Source organism: Girardinichthys multiradiatus, chromosome 14 (assembly GCF_021462225.1).
Source record: "Girardinichthys multiradiatus isolate DD_20200921_A chromosome 14, DD_fGirMul_XY1, whole genome shotgun sequence".
NCBI lineage: Eukaryota > Metazoa > Chordata > Actinopteri > Cyprinodontiformes > Goodeidae > Girardinichthys > Girardinichthys multiradiatus.
The window spans coordinates 19,775,207-19,797,812 of record NC_061807.1 but is presented as its reverse complement, the minus strand read 5'-3'; the positions used below and the strand labels follow the sequence as shown (position 1 = coordinate 19,797,812).

The 22,606-nt window shown below is 39.9% G+C and overlaps 1 protein-coding gene across 1 annotated transcript in view; it reads left to right on the top strand.

Annotated features, from left to right (window-relative positions):
• The window catches only part of plcb3 (phospholipase C, beta 3 (phosphatidylinositol-specific)), an 89,333-nt gene that overhangs the window by 38,181 nt on the left and 28,546 nt on the right, over positions 1-22,606 (top strand). The window contains exons 3-11 of the mRNA XM_047385912.1: positions 6,433-6,501; positions 12,794-12,928; positions 13,134-13,213; positions 13,382-13,435; positions 14,519-14,591; positions 18,066-18,166; positions 18,295-18,461; positions 19,132-19,278; positions 19,437-19,594. Coding sequence (XP_047241868.1) covers positions 6,433-6,501; positions 12,794-12,928; positions 13,134-13,213; positions 13,382-13,435; positions 14,519-14,591; positions 18,066-18,166; positions 18,295-18,461; positions 19,132-19,278; positions 19,437-19,594 — 984 coding nt within the window. The remainder of the gene's footprint in view (positions 1-6,432; positions 6,502-12,793; positions 12,929-13,133; positions 13,214-13,381; positions 13,436-14,518; positions 14,592-18,065; positions 18,167-18,294; positions 18,462-19,131; positions 19,279-19,436; positions 19,595-22,606) is intronic.

Genomic DNA, 22,606 nt, shown 5'->3' with positions numbered 1-22,606 from the left:
ATTAAAAAGTCTAATAAACAGTTTTCTAAAAAATATATTTTTTGAACAACATAATGACAATTGTTATTAAGTGAATCAGATCAGGACTTGGATGGGATGAGCCAGTTATCTAAACTGCTCCAGGAAGTGTTTTGTATCACTTCTGTGAAATCAAAATCACAAGACTGACTAGAATTTCAGGAAAAAAAGACGTGGTTTAAGGAAATCATCCAATTTAAATGATCTGTTTGATATCTTCACATGCAGTCCACATCAGGGTTTAATCCACTGTATCCACATAAACACATCAGATTTGACCTCAAACCTACAAGAAATGCTTTCAATTATCCTACTATTAATAATGGCTATAGGATCACCTTAGAATAGTTTAAAGCATTAGATCTAGTCAACCCATCCACCTATTCCCACTGTTGTCAGCACATTATTCCTGGATCCTTCACGGAAAGCCCTAACCGAGCCTCGTTTGTTGCCCTAGTAAATCTGAGTTTGAAGAGATGAATGAAGCTGCATCTGGGTTTAACACACTGAGCTGAATGGAGCTCAGTAGCTGCTGCTCCCAGCTAAACATCACACACACAAACCCACGTTATATCCCAAGAAAAAGGCTGGGATATGTTAGGAATGTGATCAGGCCTCACATGGATGTTCACAATAACGGAATACCATGTTTCACTTCATAAGCCTTTTCCTTTTTATTTTCTGGTCTCATTGGCCCCTAAAGTGGGTGATTTATTATTTTTTTGTTTCTTTTCTGTGCTACATGGATTGAGTCTGCACTGACTTGCAAGAGTTTTCAGTCTCATACACACCCTGTATTGCTCAACAGGTCCGGATGTTTCACAAGTCGAGACCTGCACACAGAGGATTGGTCCATGTGAATATTTTTACAGGTTTTTGACTCTGTGTGCACATATGTGTGTGTTGCATGGTTCACATTTCCTTGCTTGCTTGTGATGTAAGAGATTCACAGATGCTGGAGATAAAGTTGTAGTCTCATTACTCTCATCTCCAAGGAGTCTCCATGGCAGTGGCAGAATGAAACCATGGCCTGTGGGAGAAGCGAGAAGTGTGTGTGTGTCCTACAGACCCAAAAGTCGTTTGTTCCCCCAGGAAATAATTTATTCTCCACAGGCCAATCAGAGGACAACGTTTGAGAGAGCTTGATCCAATCTGTGTATTCCTCCCCGACCTTTATTTCTCACAACCAATCCCAGGAGACCTGGTGGCCTGAGGGGCGGCAAAATGCTGAAAGAGGAATGAGGAAGGCATGAGTTTTAGTATAAAGACAATGATGCTGACTATGAGTGCTTACTGTGTGTCTTTGGAAAGGAAGCATGTAAGACCCAGACAAGAATTTCGCACAGTGAGGTTTAGAGTGTCGGACCAAGACAGAGCCCAGCAAAAGTTGTCTTACTGTGTTTAGCCTATTTCATTAGGATTTTTTATGATAGTTCAAAGAAATTAGTGTATTTTAGTAAAGTGGAATAAAAGTAATACATTGTTTTCAGTCTCCTTTACTCTGATGCCCCTTGCATACATTTCTTCTGGAGGAATAGGGAGCCTGGTCAGAGTTAATAGGAAGACCTAACCCTAACCCTGAACACAGGATCTGCACCATACTGACACATGGTGATGTTGCCTTTCACGTCACCACCACGGGGTTGGTTTTTTCAGCAGGCACAAGGTAGAAAAGGGAGCGAATACTTGAAGGACACGTAATAGAGGCTGCAAAAGACTTGAGAATCTGGCAGTGGTTCATCTTCCAGCAGGACAACAACCCCGTACATACATCCAGATCTACAATGCAACGGTTTAGATCAAAACATATCTATGTTAGAAAAGCCTAGTCAAAGTTCAGACCTACTTGGTTCAGAATTTGTGGCAAGACTTGAAAATTGATGTTCACACAATCTCCATCAAATCTGTGCTGTGGGAAAATTTTTCAGACTATGTGTGTAAAGCTGGTGGAAACAATGCCCCAAAAGACTTGCAGCTGTAGTTGTCTGGATCTACAAAGTATTGATGCAGGGGCGTGAATATGCATGCCACACCTTTCAGATCTATACATGTAAAAAAAAATAAAAATTTTTAAAAAGAGTTTAAATTAAAAAAAAGTGTTTCTAGAACACATCAAAATGAGCAGAGCCAACCTTTTAGAAAAACGAGTGGATGGAGAAATATGAAAGCTTGTGGAACGAGTGTGGGTCTAAATAAATATTTACACAGGACGATGTATGCATCCTCCCATGTGTTTATGGTTGGGTTTATGACCGCATTCTCCTCCTCCGCCTCCACCCGATCCCTTTAATTTTTATCCCATCGTTATCCCTAAAGGCAGCTGTGTCCCTACGGTTAATGGTGCTCCCAGCTCTTGTTGCTCTGAATCTCTGGAGGAGCTTTAATAATATACATGTCCTTTGCAGATATTCCTAAAAAGAGAGTATGGTGTGTTCTTGGCCTCTGTCTCTGTGATGTCAAACACACACACACACACACACAAACACACACATACATGCACACAGTCTTGTTTTGCTATATGTAGTGAGGACCATGTGTTGACTCCCATTGACTTCCATTGATTTTCAGTCATTGTCAACCCTTTCTATGCCCTAACCCTGACACTAAACTCACCATAAACCTAACCATTACCAGTGCATGTCTAACCCTAACCTTAACCTAAAGTCAATTCACACCTTAATCCTAAACCTAACCGTAGGCAAAATTGGTCGTGAGGACCAGCAAAATGTCCTCACTTTGTAACAAACGGTCCTCAGTTTGATGGTGAAATCGGGAAAATGGTTCTCACTGTGATGCCAAGACAGGAACACACACACACACGTCACTGGTTGTGTTTTGTGTCTTGAGATGGTAAAATATATCCCAAAGGTTTAATGGAAGGAGAATAAAAGCTACACAGTGCTTCAGATTTTAGCCTGAGGAGTGAAGCATGGAGCTATAATCAAGTTATTTTATTTTGTTCATCCTTCCAGAAGCAGCGTTTTGTACTGTCTTCATCTGCTCGTTCCATCTTACATTAATGACCACAGACGTAACATATGATCCCATTATGAAGTATAACTGTTCCTGAGTTTTTCTTTTTGGCTGCACTATGTTTCTGACTTCCTCTGTTTTGCTTTTACTCACAATTAAATTGACTTTTCAGAAGATTTTCTGAGCTAATCCATATGTTTTTTTTTCATAAGCTCTGGTTTTCCAGTCCTTATTTTTTCCATTCTTTTCAGTCTCTGGATAAAATTATTGTAGTTTTTTTCTAAAACGCTAAATGTATAGATTAGCTTTATAAAGACTTATGTGCCATTACCTTTTCAAATCAAACATGTTTAGTTGTGTTTTTGACCCAGACATTAAGCTTATTATGAATGTAAAAATGTGAACATAGTCAGAATCTTATTGGATTTAATTTCATTCATTCATTGATTTATTGTATAGCGCTTTAAAACAATCAAATTAGGTGACCAAAGCACTTTGGTTACAATGGTTTTTTTACATTTTGAATTTTTCCTACTAACCACTGAGCATACAAGCTTCCTGGCCATACAGGATTGTACTTTGTATTACAGAGATTAAAGATGCACCAATCAATCGGTTAGAAATCAGAATCAGCTGATTTTTCCTCGATTAGCTCTGATTGGTGGTCGGCAGGGCCATCATAACGAACAACTTCCACCTTTTTTGGTCTATAAATACCTCAACCAACTGCATGCACCGTGATGCATGTTTTGAGTGTAATTAAAGTCAGATAAATGTTAGGGACACGTGCTTTGATGCATAAATGGTGATAATCTTTTAATTCTTTCATTTTCTGTTGGAGTGAAAACTATCTGCATCAAAGAACCCGGAGCACTTTTCCTCTTATGCGTTGCGATCCTTGAAATAAATTTGTCACAATCAGAATCAATGAGCAGGACATCGAAGAAAACCAGAAATCGGTATGTTTGCAGTTTGATTGGGCTGTCCTTGAAAGTGTTGCCTCTGTGTAGCATGTTGAACAGCAGTATAGTGGGGGACCCATACGGAGGCCATTTGTTCTGGAGGTTCGAATCCAGGTCTCGAGACCTATGCTGCATGCCTTCGACCTTTTTTTTTTTTTCCCTCTGACTGAATATTGTAAATGAAGCCTACTAAGGCTGCAAAAAAATCAAGTAATGGGTTTCTAGTAATGGTTAAAGATGAACCGATTCAGATTTTTGAGTCAATCAAGAAAAAATTGGCTCCTTCTTTTGATCGATGCATCTCTTGCAGTAATGCTGAATTTGTTAATTGTAGTTAACATTGGTATTGTTGTAGCTTTTTATAAAGTACAGCATAAGAGTTGCATATTTTAGTTTTTGCTTGAATCTTGAGAGATTGTAGGAGTTGATTGTCCTCACTTTGCCCAGCTTTAGGTTTTATGATCATTTGTCTAGAAACTGAGGTTTTGTCTGATTGTTGTCCTCGCTGCAGTGACGATTACTGGCAAAAATGTGCTGTTAAGCCGAATGAACTGGCTTCAGCTACTGGATCTGTACGTGTATACTGTATATACTGCGTATAATGTGTTCACTGCGTGTACGTATGCTGACAAACTTATTACGAAGGCCTTCTGTTCGACCTTCTGTTTCACCAGACTGAAGCCAAAGGGCAATCAGTTTCAGCTGATGATTCTTTATTTTAAGACCATTCAGTTTGCTTTGGCTCCTGATATACAGTGCTCAAAAAAATAAAGGGAACACTTAAACAACACAATATAACTCCAAGTAAATCAAACTTCTGTGAAATCAAACTGTCCACTTAGGAAGCAACACTGATTGACAATCAATTTCACAGCTGTTGTGCAAATAGAATAGACAACAGGGGGAAATCTTTGGTGATTAGCAAGACACACTCAATAAAGGAGTGGTTCTGCAGGTGGGGACCACAGACCACTTCTCAGTACCTTTGCTTTCTGGCTGATGTTTTGCTCACTTTTGAATGTTGGTGGTGCTTTTCACACTCGTGGTAGCATGAGACGGAGTCTACAACCCACACAAGTGGCTCAGGTAGTGCAGCTCATCCAGAATGGCACATCAATGCGAGCTGTGGCAAGAAGGTTTGCTGTGTCTGTCAGCGTAGTGTCCAGAGCCTGGAGGCGCTACCAGGAGACGTGGAGGAGGCCGTAGGAGGGCAACAACCCAGCAGCAGGGCCGCTACCTCCGCCTTTGTGCAAGGAGGAACAGGAGGAGCACTGCCAGAGCCCTGCAAAATGACCTCCAGCAGGCCACAAATGTGCATGTGTCTGCACAAACGGTTAGAAACCGACTCCATGAGGATGGTATGAGGGCCCGACGTCCACAAATGGGGGTTGTGCTCACAGCCCAACACCGTGCAGGATGCTTGGCATTTGCCAGAGAACACCAGGATTGGCAAATTCGCCACTGGCAGGTTCACACGGAGCACATGTGACAGATGTGACGGAGTCTGGAGACACCGTGGAGAGTTATTTGCTGCCTGCAACATCCTTCAGCATGACCAGTTTGGCAGTGGGTCAGTAATGGTGTGGGGTGGCATTTCTTTGGAGGGCAGCATGACCCTCCATGTGCTCGCCAGAGGTAGCCTGACTGCCATTAGGTACCGAGATGAGATCCTCAGACCCCTTGTGAGACCATATGCTGGTGCGGTCGGCCCTGGGTTCCTCCTAATCCAGGACAATGCTATACCTCATGTGGCTGGAGTGTGTCAGCAGTTCCTGCAAGATGAAGATATTGAAGCTATGGACTGGCCCGCCCGTTCCCCAGACCTGAATCCGATTGAGCACATCTGGGACATCATGTCTCGCTCCTTCCACCAACGTCACGTTGCACCACAGACTGTCCAGGAGTTGGAGGATGCTTTAGTCCAGGTCTGGGAGGAGATCCCTCAGGAGACCATCCACCGTCTCATCAGGAGCATGTCCAGTTGTTGTAGGGAGGTCATACAGACACATGGAGGCCACACACAATACTGAGCCTCATTTTGACTTGTTTTAAGGACATTACATCAAAGTTGGATCAGCCTGTAGTGTGTTTTTCCACTTTAATTTTGTGTGTGACTCCAAATCCAGGCCTCCATTGGTTAATACATTTGATTTCCATTGATGATTTATGTGTGATTTTGTTGTCAGCACATTCAACTTTGTACAGAACAAAGTAGTCAATGAGAATATTTCATTCATTCAGATCTACGATGTGTTTGAGTGTTCCCTTTATTTTTTTGAGCAGAGTAAATGTCACTGGATGAAGTGAAAACGATGTGAGCACAGCTTTAATAACCTGGAAAGAACCACTCTTATTCCTACGCTGCAACCAATTTCACTATTTCCTCTTTCGCTTTTATTCTGCTGTAGTCATGTTTAAATTCTTTAAATGTTATTAAAAGAAGAATACATTCACCAAATCATTGGTTTTTGTGTTGCAGGAGTCCGAGATCTTCGACATAAGCACAATCAGGGACATAAGAGCAGGAAAGTACGCCAAGGAGCCAAAGGTTGGTAACGTGTGGCTGTTTGAATCAAAGAGATTGAAGCTTTTTCCTTCTGCTGCCAGGAACTTTCTCCTCATTCCATGACTGTGACGTTCAAGTGTTACTGTCAGGAAGAAGTGTGTGTGTGTGTTTCCTCACTCAGCTGATGGTGCTAAGGTGACGGGGTGTTAATGAGCCTTCTGACAGATGGCCTGTCAGACAGGAAGTGATATAACCAGTTACTGTTGGTGAGGAAGTCGATGTGTAAGTGGGTTTATGTGTCCGAGGCGCAGATGAAATAGCGTTTTAAGAGCTCGTCTATGTGTTCACATCATTCAGCTGAGTGTATTAATTTAGAAAGAAGTTCAAGTATTGATTGCTGCAATCAATACGTTCCTGTAGGATTCACTGAGCTGCAGCTGCTGTCAGAAACTTTACAATTTCAAATTGTGTGCAATTAAAGTTTGTCCCAATCAGTTACCAAACATAATAAGGCAGCGTTATTTTACTCTCCCAGGCTCAGTGCTTATTACAAAGTGGGTGTGTTGGATAGTCCAACTTATAAAATATAGTGAAGGTAAAGTTTCATTAGAGCAAATTCAAATTGGATGACAGGTTAATTGAGTGGAACATTTCTTTCAAGAGCATGATTGTAATTGCCCTTAAAAGAAACTATAAAGTTAACTAGAACTGCTGCACTCTCCCTGGTTGTTATCATACCTCAACGGTTTGCAGCATTTGAGACTTGGGCATCTACCTGCCTGTACTTTCTGAGATGATAATCTTAGTCTCTTGTATAACACTCCAATGGATGTGTGTTTATCTGCTCTCCAGAGGAATACCCCAAAGCTCTATGTTAGGCCCACAGGCAACTGCTTATGTTTTAAAATTAAAGGAGAAAGGTTTAGAAGATGTATATCAATACAACACCATAAAAATAATAAAGGATGTTTCTAATTTTGGCATTTCAGCTGGAAAAGTGAAACTCATGTACGGTGCAGTATAAAAGTATTTGCCCCTTTCACAAATTTTGTTTCCTTTCAGATTTTTTTTGTCACACTTGAATTATTAATTTAACATTAGATAAAGATAATCTTAGTAAATACAAAAAGCAGTTTTTAACTAATGATTTCATTAATTAAAAGGAAAAAGCTATAAAAATCAACCTGGCCCTGTGTGAATTTCACTCCTTGGTTTAATCTGGAATTTATTGCTATTGACTAGAAAAGCTGAGTTCAGTTTCACACACCCCAACCAGGCAAGATTACTTTCTGACAAATACAATCAAGACAACACTTGACTAGAACCTGTCTGACAACATGAAGTAGGCTAAAAAGAAAATCTCAAAAACCTAAACCCCGATCTAAAGAAATTGCAAAATCATTGACATCTATCAGTCTGGGAAGAGTTATAAAGAGTTATAAAGCCATTTGTAAGGCTGTGGGACTCCACTGTGAGAGCAATTATCCCCACAGAGGAAATGGTGGTGAACCTTCCTCAGAGTGGCTGGTCTACCAAAATTACTCCCAAGAGACCATCGATGGCCCATCCTGGAGATAATACAAGAACCCAAAACAGCACCTAAAAGCACTGCAGGACCCACTTTCCACAGTTCAGATTTTCTGACTCACCAACAAGAAAAAGATTGAGCAAAAATTACCTCCATGTTAGCACCAAAAAGAACACAAAGGCCCGTGTTATATGTGTCAAAAGCATCTTGAAGATCTCTAAGACGTTTGGTTTAAAATTCTGTGGACTGAGGAGACAAAAGTGGAACCTTTTTAAAGGTGTGCCTCTCGTTACATTAGGTAAAACACAGCATTTCATAAAAAGAACACTTACAGTCAAGCATGGTGGGGGTAGTATGATGATCTGGGGCTACTTTGCTGTTTCAAGACCTGGACATCTTGCTGTAATTGGAACCACTAATTCACTGAAGGAGAATATCTGGCCATCTGTTTCTGATCTTAAGCTCAAGCTCACTTGGGTTATGAAACAGAGCAATGATCGAAAGCACACCAGCAAGTCCATCTCTGAATAGCCCAAAAAAGCTAAATAAAGGTTGTGTTGTGGCCAGTCAAAGTCTGGGCTTAAAACTATAGATTTTGTATCTTGACCGTAAGCAGGCCGTTCGTCCTAGAAGACCCTCCAATATGGCTGAATTCAAACAACTCTTCAGTTAAGAATGGGCCCAAATTCCTCTGCAGCGATATATAAAACACTGATTACCAGTTATCTCAAATGCTTCATGTCAGCTGTTGCCACGACAGCATCCACTTATTAAGTTTTTACACAGGGCCAGTTTTGTTTGAATAGCTTTTTATTTGATAAATGAAAGCATCGTTTGAAAACAGATTGTTTTTCTTATGCCAAACCGAATCTTTGTCTGACATTAAAAGCTTGGTATGACAGACAAGCAGAAACAAAGGAAATCTGTTGGGGGCAAATACAAAATAAAAACACATCAGTCTCCAAACTCTGCATGATGTCTATCCCGTGACCCAAGGGACAGTGATGCACGCCCTTGCATGTGTGTGCAGATAAAGGTGCTGATCCGCATAAAAGCATCTTCCAAATGTACTGTAAAAGACTTGGATTAGTGAATTTACAGCCAGAATTTGACTCTTCTCTGTCAGGCAGGAGCTTCCTTTGAATTTGAAAGCTAGATTTGCTCCGTGCTCCCACTAGAGACCGACCCCAGAGCACAAAAACAAAACAAAGGTGTCAGAGATTAACCAGTATCATTGGAAATAAACCAACTGATGCTTTGATACAGCCTGAGATATTCAAGGCACATCAGGGCTGGACGCCAACAGGATCCTTCCACTGTCTCTGTGTGTGTGTTGTGGAGGGAAAACAATCCACAGCAGTCCCAGTCCACAACATCCAGCCAAGCAAGCAACACTCTGCAGGAGGTGTTTCTGTTATTATTCAGGTTTGCTATAAAAAGAGAGCAAACGCAGAGGGTTCATCACGCAGTGAACCTATTCATGCACTTTAAGAAAAAATAAAAAGTCATTAATTATCAATCATTTCAACTCAGCCTGACTGAGCAGGTGGTTGTTTGTAGGAAGCTGTAATAAAAACATCCTTTAAAGATACGTTCAAGTGGTAGGAACTTGTTTCCTGTAAAGGCTGTCTGACTGTACGCCATTACATTTAGAGGGTTTAGGATGTTTAATAGCTGTCTGTACTGAGGCTCAAGGGTTTTGTTATAGCAGCGATCTGGGTTTTCTATTTCTAATGGATCTGGAATTTAATGATGCATCCATCAGTCCATCCATCCATGTATCCATCCATTGATTGTAGAATTGTCCCCAGTAAATTCACAGTGCTTTTTTGTGTTGCCAAGCCACAAAAAACTAAACTGCTTTGAGACGAATTGTTTTGTGAATTGGCGCTATATAAATAAATTAAATTAAATGCACAAAACTCTATAATTCAAAAGGGGAAATTATCTTCTTAAATGATCTCTTGTTAAAATCATCAGGCTGGTCATATTTGGGTTTATATTTGATGAAACAAATTTGTGTCCACGCATAGCATTCCCACAGCTTCCTGCATAGACGTGTGGGCATCATTCGATGTTGGAATAATTTGTTTATTCATTACCGCTTCGTGTTCTTCATGTAAATATTGAGCAGAGCACCACACAGCTTTGAGCCAGTTCAAATAGTCTTGAAATTATTTATTGTAGATATTATTTGTGGTTCTAGATACGAAAACACTTTATATTTCATAATCAGCATATTAGTAAATTTTACTGTTTAGCGGTGTCGATATTTTTATTTGCGCCGAGTTAAAATATATTTGATATTTTATTCATATACAACTTTACAGCTTTACAAATATTTTATTACCTTTGATAAAACAAGTTGAGCACAGCACTGAGCAGATGCTTTGCAGAGCATTTTCTGATCCATAATAGCACTGTTTTTGATGCACGCTTTCATAACTTTACTGTTTTGATTTGCCTTCATTTGGATACCAAACACACAGTAGTGTAGTTACTGTAGCTGCCAAACATCAAAATGGGAATCTCAGAGTGCAGGTTTGAAAAGTTCAACAGCATCACTTTACATCAGGGAATATTACTGGTCGTATTGAATGGGGTTAGTTTTCTTAAACATTTGCAAAATAGCTCATAATGACAAAATTAAATAATTTTGTTTATGCATTTACTAAAAATTAAAGATATTAGGCACAGAAGTCTTCACACCCTTTGCTACGACACTCAGATCTGAGCTCAGGTGTCTGCTGTTTGCACTCTAGAACTTGACGAAACTCCACGGGTGTTGAATTCAGCTGACTGGGCGTTATTTGGAGCAGGACAGACATGTTTCTAAGGTCCCACAGCTGAAAATCCACATCAGAGCAGAAACCAAGCCATGAATGAATGAATGCTTGCATGCATGAATGTATGAATGAATGAATGAATGAATGAATGAATGAATGAATGGATAATTTGCCTGTAGACCACTGAGACCAGATTGTGTCGAAGCCCAAATCTGGGGAAGTTAATAAAAACCTTTCAGATGGATTAAATGGGATGAAAAACACTGTGGCCTCTATGATCTGGAACCCTGAAATGTGCTTTTAGTGGCTGAGATGCTAAAACACATACAGAGTGGTAGGAGTGTTGTGTAATGGTAAAGCAACAGTAGAGTCAGGATAAACAAAACTGACCCTAATTTGATGGTTGAATGAATTAAAATGTTTAGGTCAGAAATCAATGATAGCATGGTATCAGAAAGCTGCCTATGTTCATTTTTCATCATAATAATCTTATAAACCTTGGCTCATTTGATTTTTAAATCTAGTTTTTATACATCGACAGGGTTCCTGGACCGTTTTGATGTTTTTTTTGAATTTCACTCTTGCAGAACTGCGACTTTCTTTAAACTAATGGTTTATAATTTTCCCATTTTATTCAGCTTCTGGTGACTTTTCATCTTTTAGTTTCTTTTCTTTCAAATGCATTTTAAACTGGTGTTGAAATCCCTCCTGCTTTGTTGTTTTCCACGAGGTGAAGATGCTGAGTTAATATAAATGTATCAATATACATACTAGCTGAATCTTTCCTGATTTTAATTACTTCTTATAGACTTTGCATAAAAATAATATGATCAGAATCAGTGTTGCTGCCAATTTTTCACTCACCCAGAAAAATAAATCTGCATTTTTAGAGCACAAAATGAAGGGTTAAATAGATACATTAGGAACGGTGCACGTGGGTCATCGCAATATGATACAGTGTACTAATAAATTTGTATTTATTGAATCATACTCACAATGGCTTTAATATCTAAATTCAGTTTAACACATGAGGAAAAGCTGTCACTCATCACCGATCCCAGCCACCAAGAAGTCCAACCGTCTGATAATGTCCTGCTGTGCCACAAATTTGAATACCTGGCACGCTTAACCAGCGATATCTTTGCATCTGCCTGTCATTTATATCCATATCAGCCGATTTTGTATGATGGTTGATTCAACCTCGTTCAAATTACCTTAGTTGTAAAAAACAAACAGCAGCTTACTTCTTTTATATTTGCAATAAAGTTACAGTACAGGTGCATCTCAATAAATTAGAATATAATTAAACAGTTTATGTATTTCAGTCGTTTAATTCAGAAAGCGAAGCTATATAGATTGTGTACGCAAAGACTCGTATTTTAAGCGTTTATTTCTGTTCATTTTGATCAGTATAAAAGGATTTTTAATACAGAAATGTTATATTATAGCCTACACAATCAGGGGTGCTGACTTCACCAGCAGACAGTTACCCTCCACAAGAAGGGTAGCCACAGAAGGTCCGTGCTAAAGAAGCTGTCCAGAGAGGGCTGTATCCAAGCATATTAATGGAAAGTTTACTGGATGGAAAAAGGGACATGGCAAAAGGTGCTCAAACAGAGACTGTGGTCCTCGACACAGCCGTGCCGGGTTGATTCCTCGAGACCTTTGTTGCATATCTTTCCCCTTCTCTCTCTGCCCATTTCCTGTCTGGTAACTGTCAATATAGGCCACTAGTGCCGAGAAAATCCTCCCCCAAAAAACTTGCTCTGTAACACGAGACATGACTGAGGAAGAGTGATCCATAATTGAGGGACAGATGCTGGGTATCAGAGGGAGTCGGTGGGCTAAAAAGGAGGAAAGAGTCATTTAGTTTAGAGTGCAGAGCCTCATGCATCACATTTATTCTCTCAGGAGACGCAGGCAGTTTGTGTTTGTCCTCCTCAGTGTTCAGATAGATGTGGTGTTCTGTGTTGTTTTTGGGGACATTGTGAAAAATAAATCAATGCTGTTGTTTCATCAGGATCTTAGGTTAAGGGAGCAGCTGCGCTTCGGTGAAGAAGCCAATGAATCGAAGCTGCTAACCATCGTCTACGGACACGACCTGGTGAACGTCTCATTCGTCTGCTTACTTTCTTTGTCTGCGGAAACCGCAAAGGTAATGAAGTGATCCAGTATTCTCCTTCATGTCACTTCTCCTTCTACCCATTGGCTGTATGCTTGTAGTTCACTATATAATGTTGAAACACGTGTTGAACAGTTGTGAACTGGGATCACTTCCTGACTTTTAGCAGCTCTATCTTGGAGTTGCGACTCCAAACCAGCTTCTTGCACATATAGTCCTCATGTGTGTTTGTTTTCAGATTTGGACAGAAGAGCTTTTCTCCTTGGCTACAAACATACTCTCCCAGAATGCATCGAGGAGCACCTACCTTCTCAAAGCGTAAGACCAGTTCATGACCAATTCGTTGTGAACCTTTGCAATTATACATTTAAAATGGGCTAAAAAAGATTGAAAACTCTGGAAATGTGTGGAATCTTGACAGGAAAAATGTGTAGCACCCCTGTCTTTAGATATTTCTAGCAACGCTGACATTCTGGTCTGTTTCAGGTACACTAAACTAAAGCTTCAAGTGGGTTCGGATGGGAAGATTCCTTTGAAGTGGTGAGCAAAAGCCTCTTTAGCCACGTTTTAACGGACTTTCTTGCTTTTTTGTTTGTCTTTGATATGTGGAAGCTTGTCTCTATTACATCTGCCTTGTCATGCATTCAGTTCTGAACATTTTCTCCTAATTTGAAGCCTATGGCACTGTGCGAAGTATTTGCCCCCTTCAAGATTTCTTCTTTTTTAGCTTTTCTATTTTCACACCTAAGTGTTTCAAGTTTAACTGATTGGTATCAGTCAAAGTTCAATTTGAGCTCAATTTCAGTAGTCAAACCCAGGTATTAATACTGTCTGACCTGTAGAATCAAGAAATCAATTAAATAGAACCAGTCTGACTAAAAGATTTTAAAAATCAACACACCTTCTAAAGTAATGCAGGAACAGGTGAGAAGCAGCCATTGACATCTACCAGTTTGGAAAAGATACAAAGCCTTTTGTAAGGTTTTGGGTCTCCAGTGAATCCTCCCAGGAGAGGCTAGTCTACCAAAAAATATAAAACTAATGTAAAAGGGGTTAAGCATGGTGGCGGCAGTGTGATGGTCTGGAGCTTCTTTAGGACCTGGATAATTGGCCTTAATTGATGGAACCACAAGTCCTGTAATGATCGAAAGCACACTCGTAAGCCCACCTCTGATCAGCTAAAGGAAAAACATTGAAATAAAGGGTTCAGAGTGGTCTAGTCAAAGTCTTGAGTCAAATACAATCAAGGCGCAGTAGTGTGACCTGAAACCGGCCTTTCATGCTTTTAACTCCTCCAGTGTGGCCAAATTACAACTCTAAAGAAAGTCTGGGCCAAAAATCCTCCTCGGTCATTTAGAAGGTTCATCAGTCAAGACAGAAAGCACAATCAGTTATTAGGTTTTTCACACAGGGTCAGGTTGGTTAGGATAGTTTGTGTTTTCTTAACAAATGAAATAATCATTTAAAAACCGCTTTTTGGATTTACTAAAGTTACAAATATTGAAATTAGTTTGATTTTACCAGCTGCAAATCAACATAACAAAAAGGACAATAAACGTACATTTACTTTTAGCACCACCATGAAGAAAAGCAACCTTAACGGTGAGAGTTTTTGCCTTTCAGCATTCTGAAGATGTTCTCCGATAAGAAGAGGGTGGAGACGGCTCTTGAGCAGTGTGGCCTCCTCAACCACAAGGTAATCATTAAATGCAAACTCTTGTCATTAACCAAAAGATATTCACGCAAACAGCATAACTTCATGCACAGAAATAGGATGAACTGGCTGGTGCTGCAATTCTCAGCTCACCATTATAATGCAGTGAAAGAAACAAATCTCCAAATATGGAAAAAACTGAAAATGGTAAACAGTTCATCACTTGGTTTGTCATCTTAATGATAATTACCTGAATTTCTGAAAAATGAAGGACTTTTTATGCTGATTTATATTTGGTAACATCCTCTGTCTTTAATTTGGTGTATCTCAAGTAAACATTTACCTCAGTTAATGTTTTTGTTAAGGTTCTGACAGAGGACCTTCAGATAAATTCACCGTCATTAACAGAAATTTTAAAAAAGGACACATTTTTGGCATCTGAGACTATCTGTTGTTTCAAGCCTGCTTCTGGTTTAGATGCCGTTCAAGGCATCGACCTTCCCATGTTTTTGAATTTTCACTAACAAAATAAAGATAAACAGATGACAAACCTTCCCTTAACGAATCTGTACTTGGTGTAGGAAGATCTAAGCCTAATTTGAGAAATCTGAATGTTGCAGATTTTTAAATAGAGCAGATCTAAGTTACTCCAGATACAGAAACGTTAAGAAAACAGCCTGTTTTCACTATGCTGAGTTAGAAGCTCACTTGAGTTTGACCTTAAGCTTGACGCTAGTTTTTGTGTGTCCAACTGTTCACAATGTTACAAAAACAGCTGCAAAAATCTAGAAACGTGTGTCTGGAAAAGTATTACATTTGGAATCCCTGTTTTAAATGTCAGGCTGCATGGTGGTGCAGTTGGTAGCACTGTTGCCTTGCTGCAAGAAGGTCCTGGGTTCGATTCCCGGCCTGGGGTCTTTCTGCATGGAGTTTGCATGTTCTCCCTGTGCATGCGTGGGTTCTCACCGGGTACTCTGGCTTCCTCCCACAGTCCAAAGACATGCCTGTTAGGTTAATTGGTCTCTCTAAATTGACCTTAGGTGTATGACTGAGTGTGTGCATGGTTGTTTGTGTGTTGCCCTGCGACAGACTGGCGACCTGTCCAGGGTGTACCCTGCCTCTCGCCTGTAGACTGCTGGAGATAGGCACCAGCTCCCCTGCGACCCACTAAGGAAGAACTGGTAGAAAATGACTGACTGACTGACTGACTGTTTTAAAATGTTCTTCTAAATCTGGATGATATACATAGAAAGGCACAGCAAGCCAATGTTTGTGAGGCTAGTCAAAGTAAAGTTACGTGTATCCTTAGGTAGAGGTTTTGGAGGCCAACTTCAAACAAATCGATACTTTTTTTTAATTCTGATAAGTTGCAAAATTAAAAATCTGAGTTTTATTGTAGAAATGTGTTAATAGTTGCCGCACAGGGTGTAGTGCAGCAGCGGGGATTTTGCACAAAGGTCGTGTAAGAACAGCATCTGGCTGCTTGTTCCTGTTTATCATCTCTTGCACATCCAACCCGATGAGCTGGCAGGATTGGTTTTTGTTATGTTTCATAGAAAACTCTGAACCACTTTACTTTTTAACTCCACCATGGCTCATGGAGTTTTCTTCTCCCCTAAGAAATCCGTGTCTGTGCCTGTTTTTTCCAAAGCGTCATCGCTAGAACTGGAAAAGAGAACATATGCAACAATCACAAACTATTTTATCTTTTTGTTTGTTTATTATAAGACCAAACAAACTTCAACATCAAGAAAAACTCTGGTTCATGAATATGTTGAATTGATTTCTGGATGCTTCAGTGTAAATATATCTAACATTTACCACAGTAAAACGTTAGTTTGTGTGTGTGTGTGTCTTTTTGTAGCACAGTTCCTTAAATTTTTTACTTTTTCCTGACTGATACCTTTATTCCTTCTGGTTCTTTGTAACAGGTCGGCACACTGTGGCTTTAGCTAAAGGATGCATATAATCAAATGTAAGCCAGATTCTGCTAGGCAAGCTTTATTTCGAGTAATTCACATTTACTACTACTCGTGTGACACAAGTAGGACTGGATGCTGAAATTAAATCTGAAGGTGTCTGTTTTTCAGTTGAATTGCTAAGGATATACTGTATGTGGGTTATTTAAGGTGGAAAAAGTTTTGAAACAATTGATCATGATTTCCTTTTTTAACCTTACAAAAAGCAGGTATTTGAACAATCATGTACACATGTACGCCATATGTTGCTTTGATGAAACACCCAGGGGGTTAAACTAATTTAGCTTGTTGCTGAGGCAGTTTATCTTTACTACTTTTTACTAGATAATTAGCAATGTTTGTACATATCGACCAATAACAGTTGGGGGTTGCATGTGTCTTCCTCTGTTACTGTGTGCGTCGAACGCCTAAAAATGTTTGGAAACCACTCCATCATGTTTCTGTTCCTTACAGTATCGCAGCATTGCACATTTTGAGCTGAAACCAGGTCTCTTATGGGCTGAATAATCACTGCAATCTGCACTACAACTCATTTTGAAGTCACAAGACTTGTTCTTCTTAACAAAGACTTGAAACATGGCAGAGATGCCGTAGTTTGTCGCTTTGCTCTGGTGCCACCTGCTGGTTACATAGGAGATCTCAGATAAATATTAAGATTGTGAAGATGACATCAGCTCTTCCCGATTTTTCTTTTATTAAACATTTTAAAAAGCTAATCTTTAAGCACGTTAGGTATAATTTGTAATATGAGTAGGTTGTAGTTTTGAAGAGCCATGGTCACCATTAACTTGAAACACATTAAGTTTGAAATTGCTACATTTTTCTCCTTCGAAGAAATACAAATTGTTTAACTTGTTTGGAGAACAAACGTTATATAATACAAATTGAATGAAAATTAATATTTTATGTTTAGATACAGCTGGAAACAGATATTTAGAGGCACTGCATAAAAACACACAACACAAGTTGTTCTCACGGTCTGACATAAAATCTAATTTTTCCTGTTTTAGGTAACTTAGGGTTACCAAGATGATCTGTATTTGATGAACAACAGAATAATGAGAAAGCCAGGGGTTTTTATACACTAATATCACTGTGCAATCATACTGTGGAACATGCTTCAGTAACCAGGTAAAAAAAACAAAACTTGTGTCAATATCAGGCATAATATCAGGAAGTTAAGTGTTAGTTTAAGTATAAACACCATTGGTCCAAAATGTGTGTGTCAAAGGACCTTTGAAACATGCCGGTTTTGACTGCTGTGTGTGTGTGTGTGTGTGTGTGTGTGTGTGTGTGTGTGTGTGTCATTATCCACAGTCAAACAAATCCTGTTCCGACATGGGCTGACAGGTGGCTCAGGCAGGAAGAAACCATTCCTCCAAAAGCAACAATAAAAGCCAGAATACTGTTTACAAATGCAATCAGGGAAAACGGGGGAAGGGTTACGTGTCTTTTTGTGCAGTGTGCGTAAATGTTTGGTTGGGTTGACATCGTTATCAATCTTCCAACCCAATGCTCTCCACTCATCTCTCTGCAGTCAGAAGGTGTAAAACCAGAGGATTTCACATGGGAGGCTTTCCTCAAGTTTCTCGACAGCTTGTGTCTCCGACCTGAACTACAAAGTGTCCTGGAGGAATGGTATTTGTACTTTTTAATTTCTCGAGAATGCCTATTTTTTACCCTTCCTAAATCCTGTCTGCTGTAGCGGGGATTTTCAGGGCTGCTTCTCAGTCACACACATTAATACCGTTTTGTGTCCCGTCTAGTGGCGCTAAGAGGAAACCATTTATCTCTCTGGACCAGTTCATGGACTTCATCAACCGCAGGCAGCGAGACTCCAGGCTGAATGAGGTGCTGTACCCCCCGCTGAAACGAGAGCAGGTCCGACAGATCATGGAGAAATATGAGACCAACACCAGCCAGCTGGAAAGAGGTTAGCAGCTCACAGTTTGATTCAGAGCTACTTGCAGCTCGTGATCTTTGCATCTGAGATTTTAGTTTTTCATTTGTTACATATTCCTAAGAAACAGACTTGGTTGTGTTCCTCCAAGCTCTCTTTCCGTTAGGAAAAAAATCTACCTACTGGCTTCTTTCACTAAAAAACTCAGTTAAAGCTTAATCCAAACTGATGAAGACAAAAGCCTTGGCCTTGGTCATTTCTGTTTGGCTCACAATTTCTGCAAAACTGCAAATTTTTGTAACTTTAAAGACATTACTGATTACTGTAATTTGATCCGAATTACTAAACTGTTCTCCATAGAGTTTAGAGAGCTGGATCCATTTAAAATGAGCTGACATTGTTTCCTTTTTAATCCTTATTCTTTAGGTTTTCTTTGGACCTCAGCTTTTTTTATTCCTCTTCAGCAAATTATCTGAGAAAACTAATTTAAGTTGTAAATTTAGACATTTTAGCAGCTATTCAAAATGTTGAGTGAAAACAGGTGAAAAAAGTTGGTTTTCCATCTATGTAGAAAATATGAATAAATAAATAAAAAAACTCCCTGAACCCTCTTCAATTAGTCATATGTGGAAATTGCTTTGTTTTATTAAAAAATGTTTAGAATTATAAAAATGAATCCAGTTTATCCTACTTTCTGTTTTAGACCAAATCAGTTTGCAGGCTTTCAGTCGATATCTCGCCGGTGAGGAAAATGGCATCGTACCTCCAGAAAGGCTTGACCTCATCGATGATATGAACCAGCCGCTGTCTCAATACTTCATCAACTCCTCTCACAACACATACCTCACAAGTAAAAAGCTCTAAGGGATTGTCACAATTTCTACATTTAATGCTTTATCTAAACAGGGAAATATTCCATGTTACACTCACAAAAAGCATGATGGTAAATAGATAAAAAATATCCAGCGTTGCATTTGCTCAGTTCTGAACATGTATGCCTGTCTTTAGTGGGTCAGCTGACGGGTAATTCATCGGTGGAGATGTACAGGCAGGTGCTGCTCACTGGCTGTCGCTGCATCGAGCTGGACTGCTGGAAGGGCCGACCACCAGATGAGGAGCCCTACATCACCCACGGGTTCACCATGACCACTGAGATCCCATTTAAGGTGACACAGCCAGCTTATTAGAGTCTTAAAATATGACCTTGCCTAACAAGAGTAAAATGTTTTGGATTTTTTTTTGTTTCATTTTAAATGTTTGCCTTGATTTTACTCGGAACTTAAATTGCTACAGTGTTGGGATTATGATTACTGATTAATTAATATTTATCAAGAATTATAATTAAAAATCGCAATTTGAGAAAATAAATTTCTTAACCAAAAATCCTCATTTATGAATCAAAATCAGAGATGTCCTCTGGGGTTGTAATTGTGGCTCAAAGCCCTTGATAATTACCGTTATTCAATTTTCAGTAATAGTTGATAACTATTACCAGAGATGTCACAGTTTAATCAACCGTTTCTGCCGAAACGTGGGGAACTTTAACCTTATTTTGACTGACGAATCACTCTTGCACAAAATAGACACAAACGCCTTCTCTTTATCTATGTGAATATTTATTAAATCAACAACCCTGATACAACACCCTCTTCCGATTCAATAATCTTCACCTAATCAAACATGCAAAGTCCTACTAAAAAGGGTAAAATATCTAACTAAACAAAATAAAACAGCATTGAGTGTGTATGAGATCAAACCAGCAGTTATGGCAGTTATGGCAAAAATACAAGAGGAATATGGTTGAACGAAGCTCTGTGATGCCACTCCCAAAGTGTAGCTTAGTTACTGTAAGTCATAAAACATCCCCCACCGCCAGGGATGTCCGAGCACACAAAGGGTTGTAAAACTTTTGGCGGCCACTAATAAAACATGAAGTTGAAGACAAAGAAAATGGTTGATTTTCACCGTAACGTTATTATAGCAGTTCAGTTCCACAGCGCACCTGCGCTCAGGTGTTCGCACGGTAAAAACCCAACTTGCGAGACTCTGCGGCCTCAGAAATCAACAGCAATCAAGTTTCAATAAAACAATGGCATGCACATACAATTTAGAACACGTTAAACTATAAGTGGCGATTCTAAATCGCACTAACATCCTACCCTATCCTGCCCAGGCTCTTCCTAATAAAGAAATAAAAGGAACGAACGGACTTTACTTGTTGAAGTCTTCCTTGGGGCAGAGAGGCAGAGAAAGGAGAGGGGAAGAGTTTCCATGCGTCCGTGGATAACTCAGAGTAGAACGGTCCGTTTTACTTCTCGCTTCCTTGGCAGAAAAGCAGTATCTCGGACTGTCAACAGTCGACTGGAACAAAAACAAGGGTGGCGATTCCGTCTCCTTGAATCCTCCGCGGTTTTTATGTTACGTGTTAAATCCACGTCGTCGATCGGTAAAGTTGAAAACTTGCAAGCCTTCTTATTCCTGTAAGCTTAATTGGCTTAGTTTTCTGGGAGAATGAGTGAAAGTCCACGTGGGATCTTCTTCTCCAGAGTGATGCTCCAGTTGCGAGGTAACCGCGTCTCGGTTCCAAGCTAAAATGCAATGGTGGGCCGTCTCATACTCTGTTATATAGTTGACTGTGGCATCAGAGCTGTGACGCCCCCATCCTATCAGCTGCGGTGCCCGCTGGGATATGTAGTAGCGGACTGTCCTGGGATACGAAATGGCCGATGATACCATAAGGCCTGGTGGCGTCCAGCAACGTGCCAATGGTCCAACATTCAGCAAACAAAATGGTCCAACATTAACATTTAATGAAAGATAAATTAAATCTAAAATGGCATTAAGTCAATATTATTAACTAGAAAATTTCTGGAGAGAAGTTGAATACACGTAGTCAGTGGTTGCTATGCTAATTCCTGCCTTTTCTGGGTGACAGAAGGTAGCAAAGAAATAAGAATCAGTTTAGTCCCTGGTTGCTATGGCAATTGAGTAAGGAAGATTTGACCCGCCAATTTCTTTTCTAGTGATTCATGCCTTTAGTGTTTAGTAGATGATAAGTAAGAAAATTATGTGTTAATGTGCTGGTTGCCATGGTGATTCCCACCTTTTCTCAGGAGCTGCGGGGGGAGGGGAGACCACTCTGCATTATAAAATTTAAGCATCAGACAGCTGTTATGTAGAAACTGTAAGTCATACCTGTTATTTCTATCTGTGTATTAAGGTTCGGCGATATGTTTTTACAACCGATATTCATCAGTCCAACAAATGACGCCGGCCGACAGGTTCAATTCAATTCAATTCAGTTTATTTATACAGCGCCAATTCACAACAAGTCGTCTCAAGGCACTTCACAACAGTCAGGTACATACATTTCAATTAATCCTAACCATTGAACAGTTCAGTCAGATTCAGTTATTTATTCAAATTAGATAAAAAGTTTTTCTGTCTAAGGAAACCCAGCAGATTGCATCCAGTCAGTGACTTGCAGCATTCCCTCCTCCCGGATGAGCATGTAGACAGTGGACAGTCACTGGCGTTGACTTTGCAGCAATCCCTCATACTGACCATGCATGTAGCGACAGTGGAGAGGAAAAACTTCCTCTTAACAGGAAAAAACCTCCAGCAGAACCAGGCTCAGTGTGAGCGGCCATCTGCCATGACTGACTGGGGTTTAGAGAGAACAGAGCAGAGACACAAAGAGAACAAAGAAGCACTGATCCAGGAGTACTTTCTATGGGAAGGAAAAGTAAATATTAATGGATGTAGCTCCTTTAGTCATTTCATCTAGAAAGAAAGAACAGATAAACTCTGAGCCAGTTTTCAAGGTTAGAGTCTGAAAGAGAGCACATAGAGTTAGTCACAGTAAAGCTCAGTCAATCGCCATGTCTAGGAGAGAGAAAGGGTTAAACACTGAAAGACAGGGCCATGTGGATCATCGGTAGAGGGTGAGCATTAAGTTGTTGCCAGCAGAAGCTTGGACAATGCCACCTTGGACAAGGCCAGGTGTAGCTTCTAGGAAGAGAAAAGAGAGAGAACATAAAGTTAAAAGCTGAAATAACAGCAAATAATGCAAAATTGGAGAGTAGTGTGAGAATGTAGCGAAGAGGGTGAAAGTGGTCATTTTGTCCTCCAGCAGCCTAAGCCTATAGCAGCATAACTACAGAGATAGCTCAGGATAA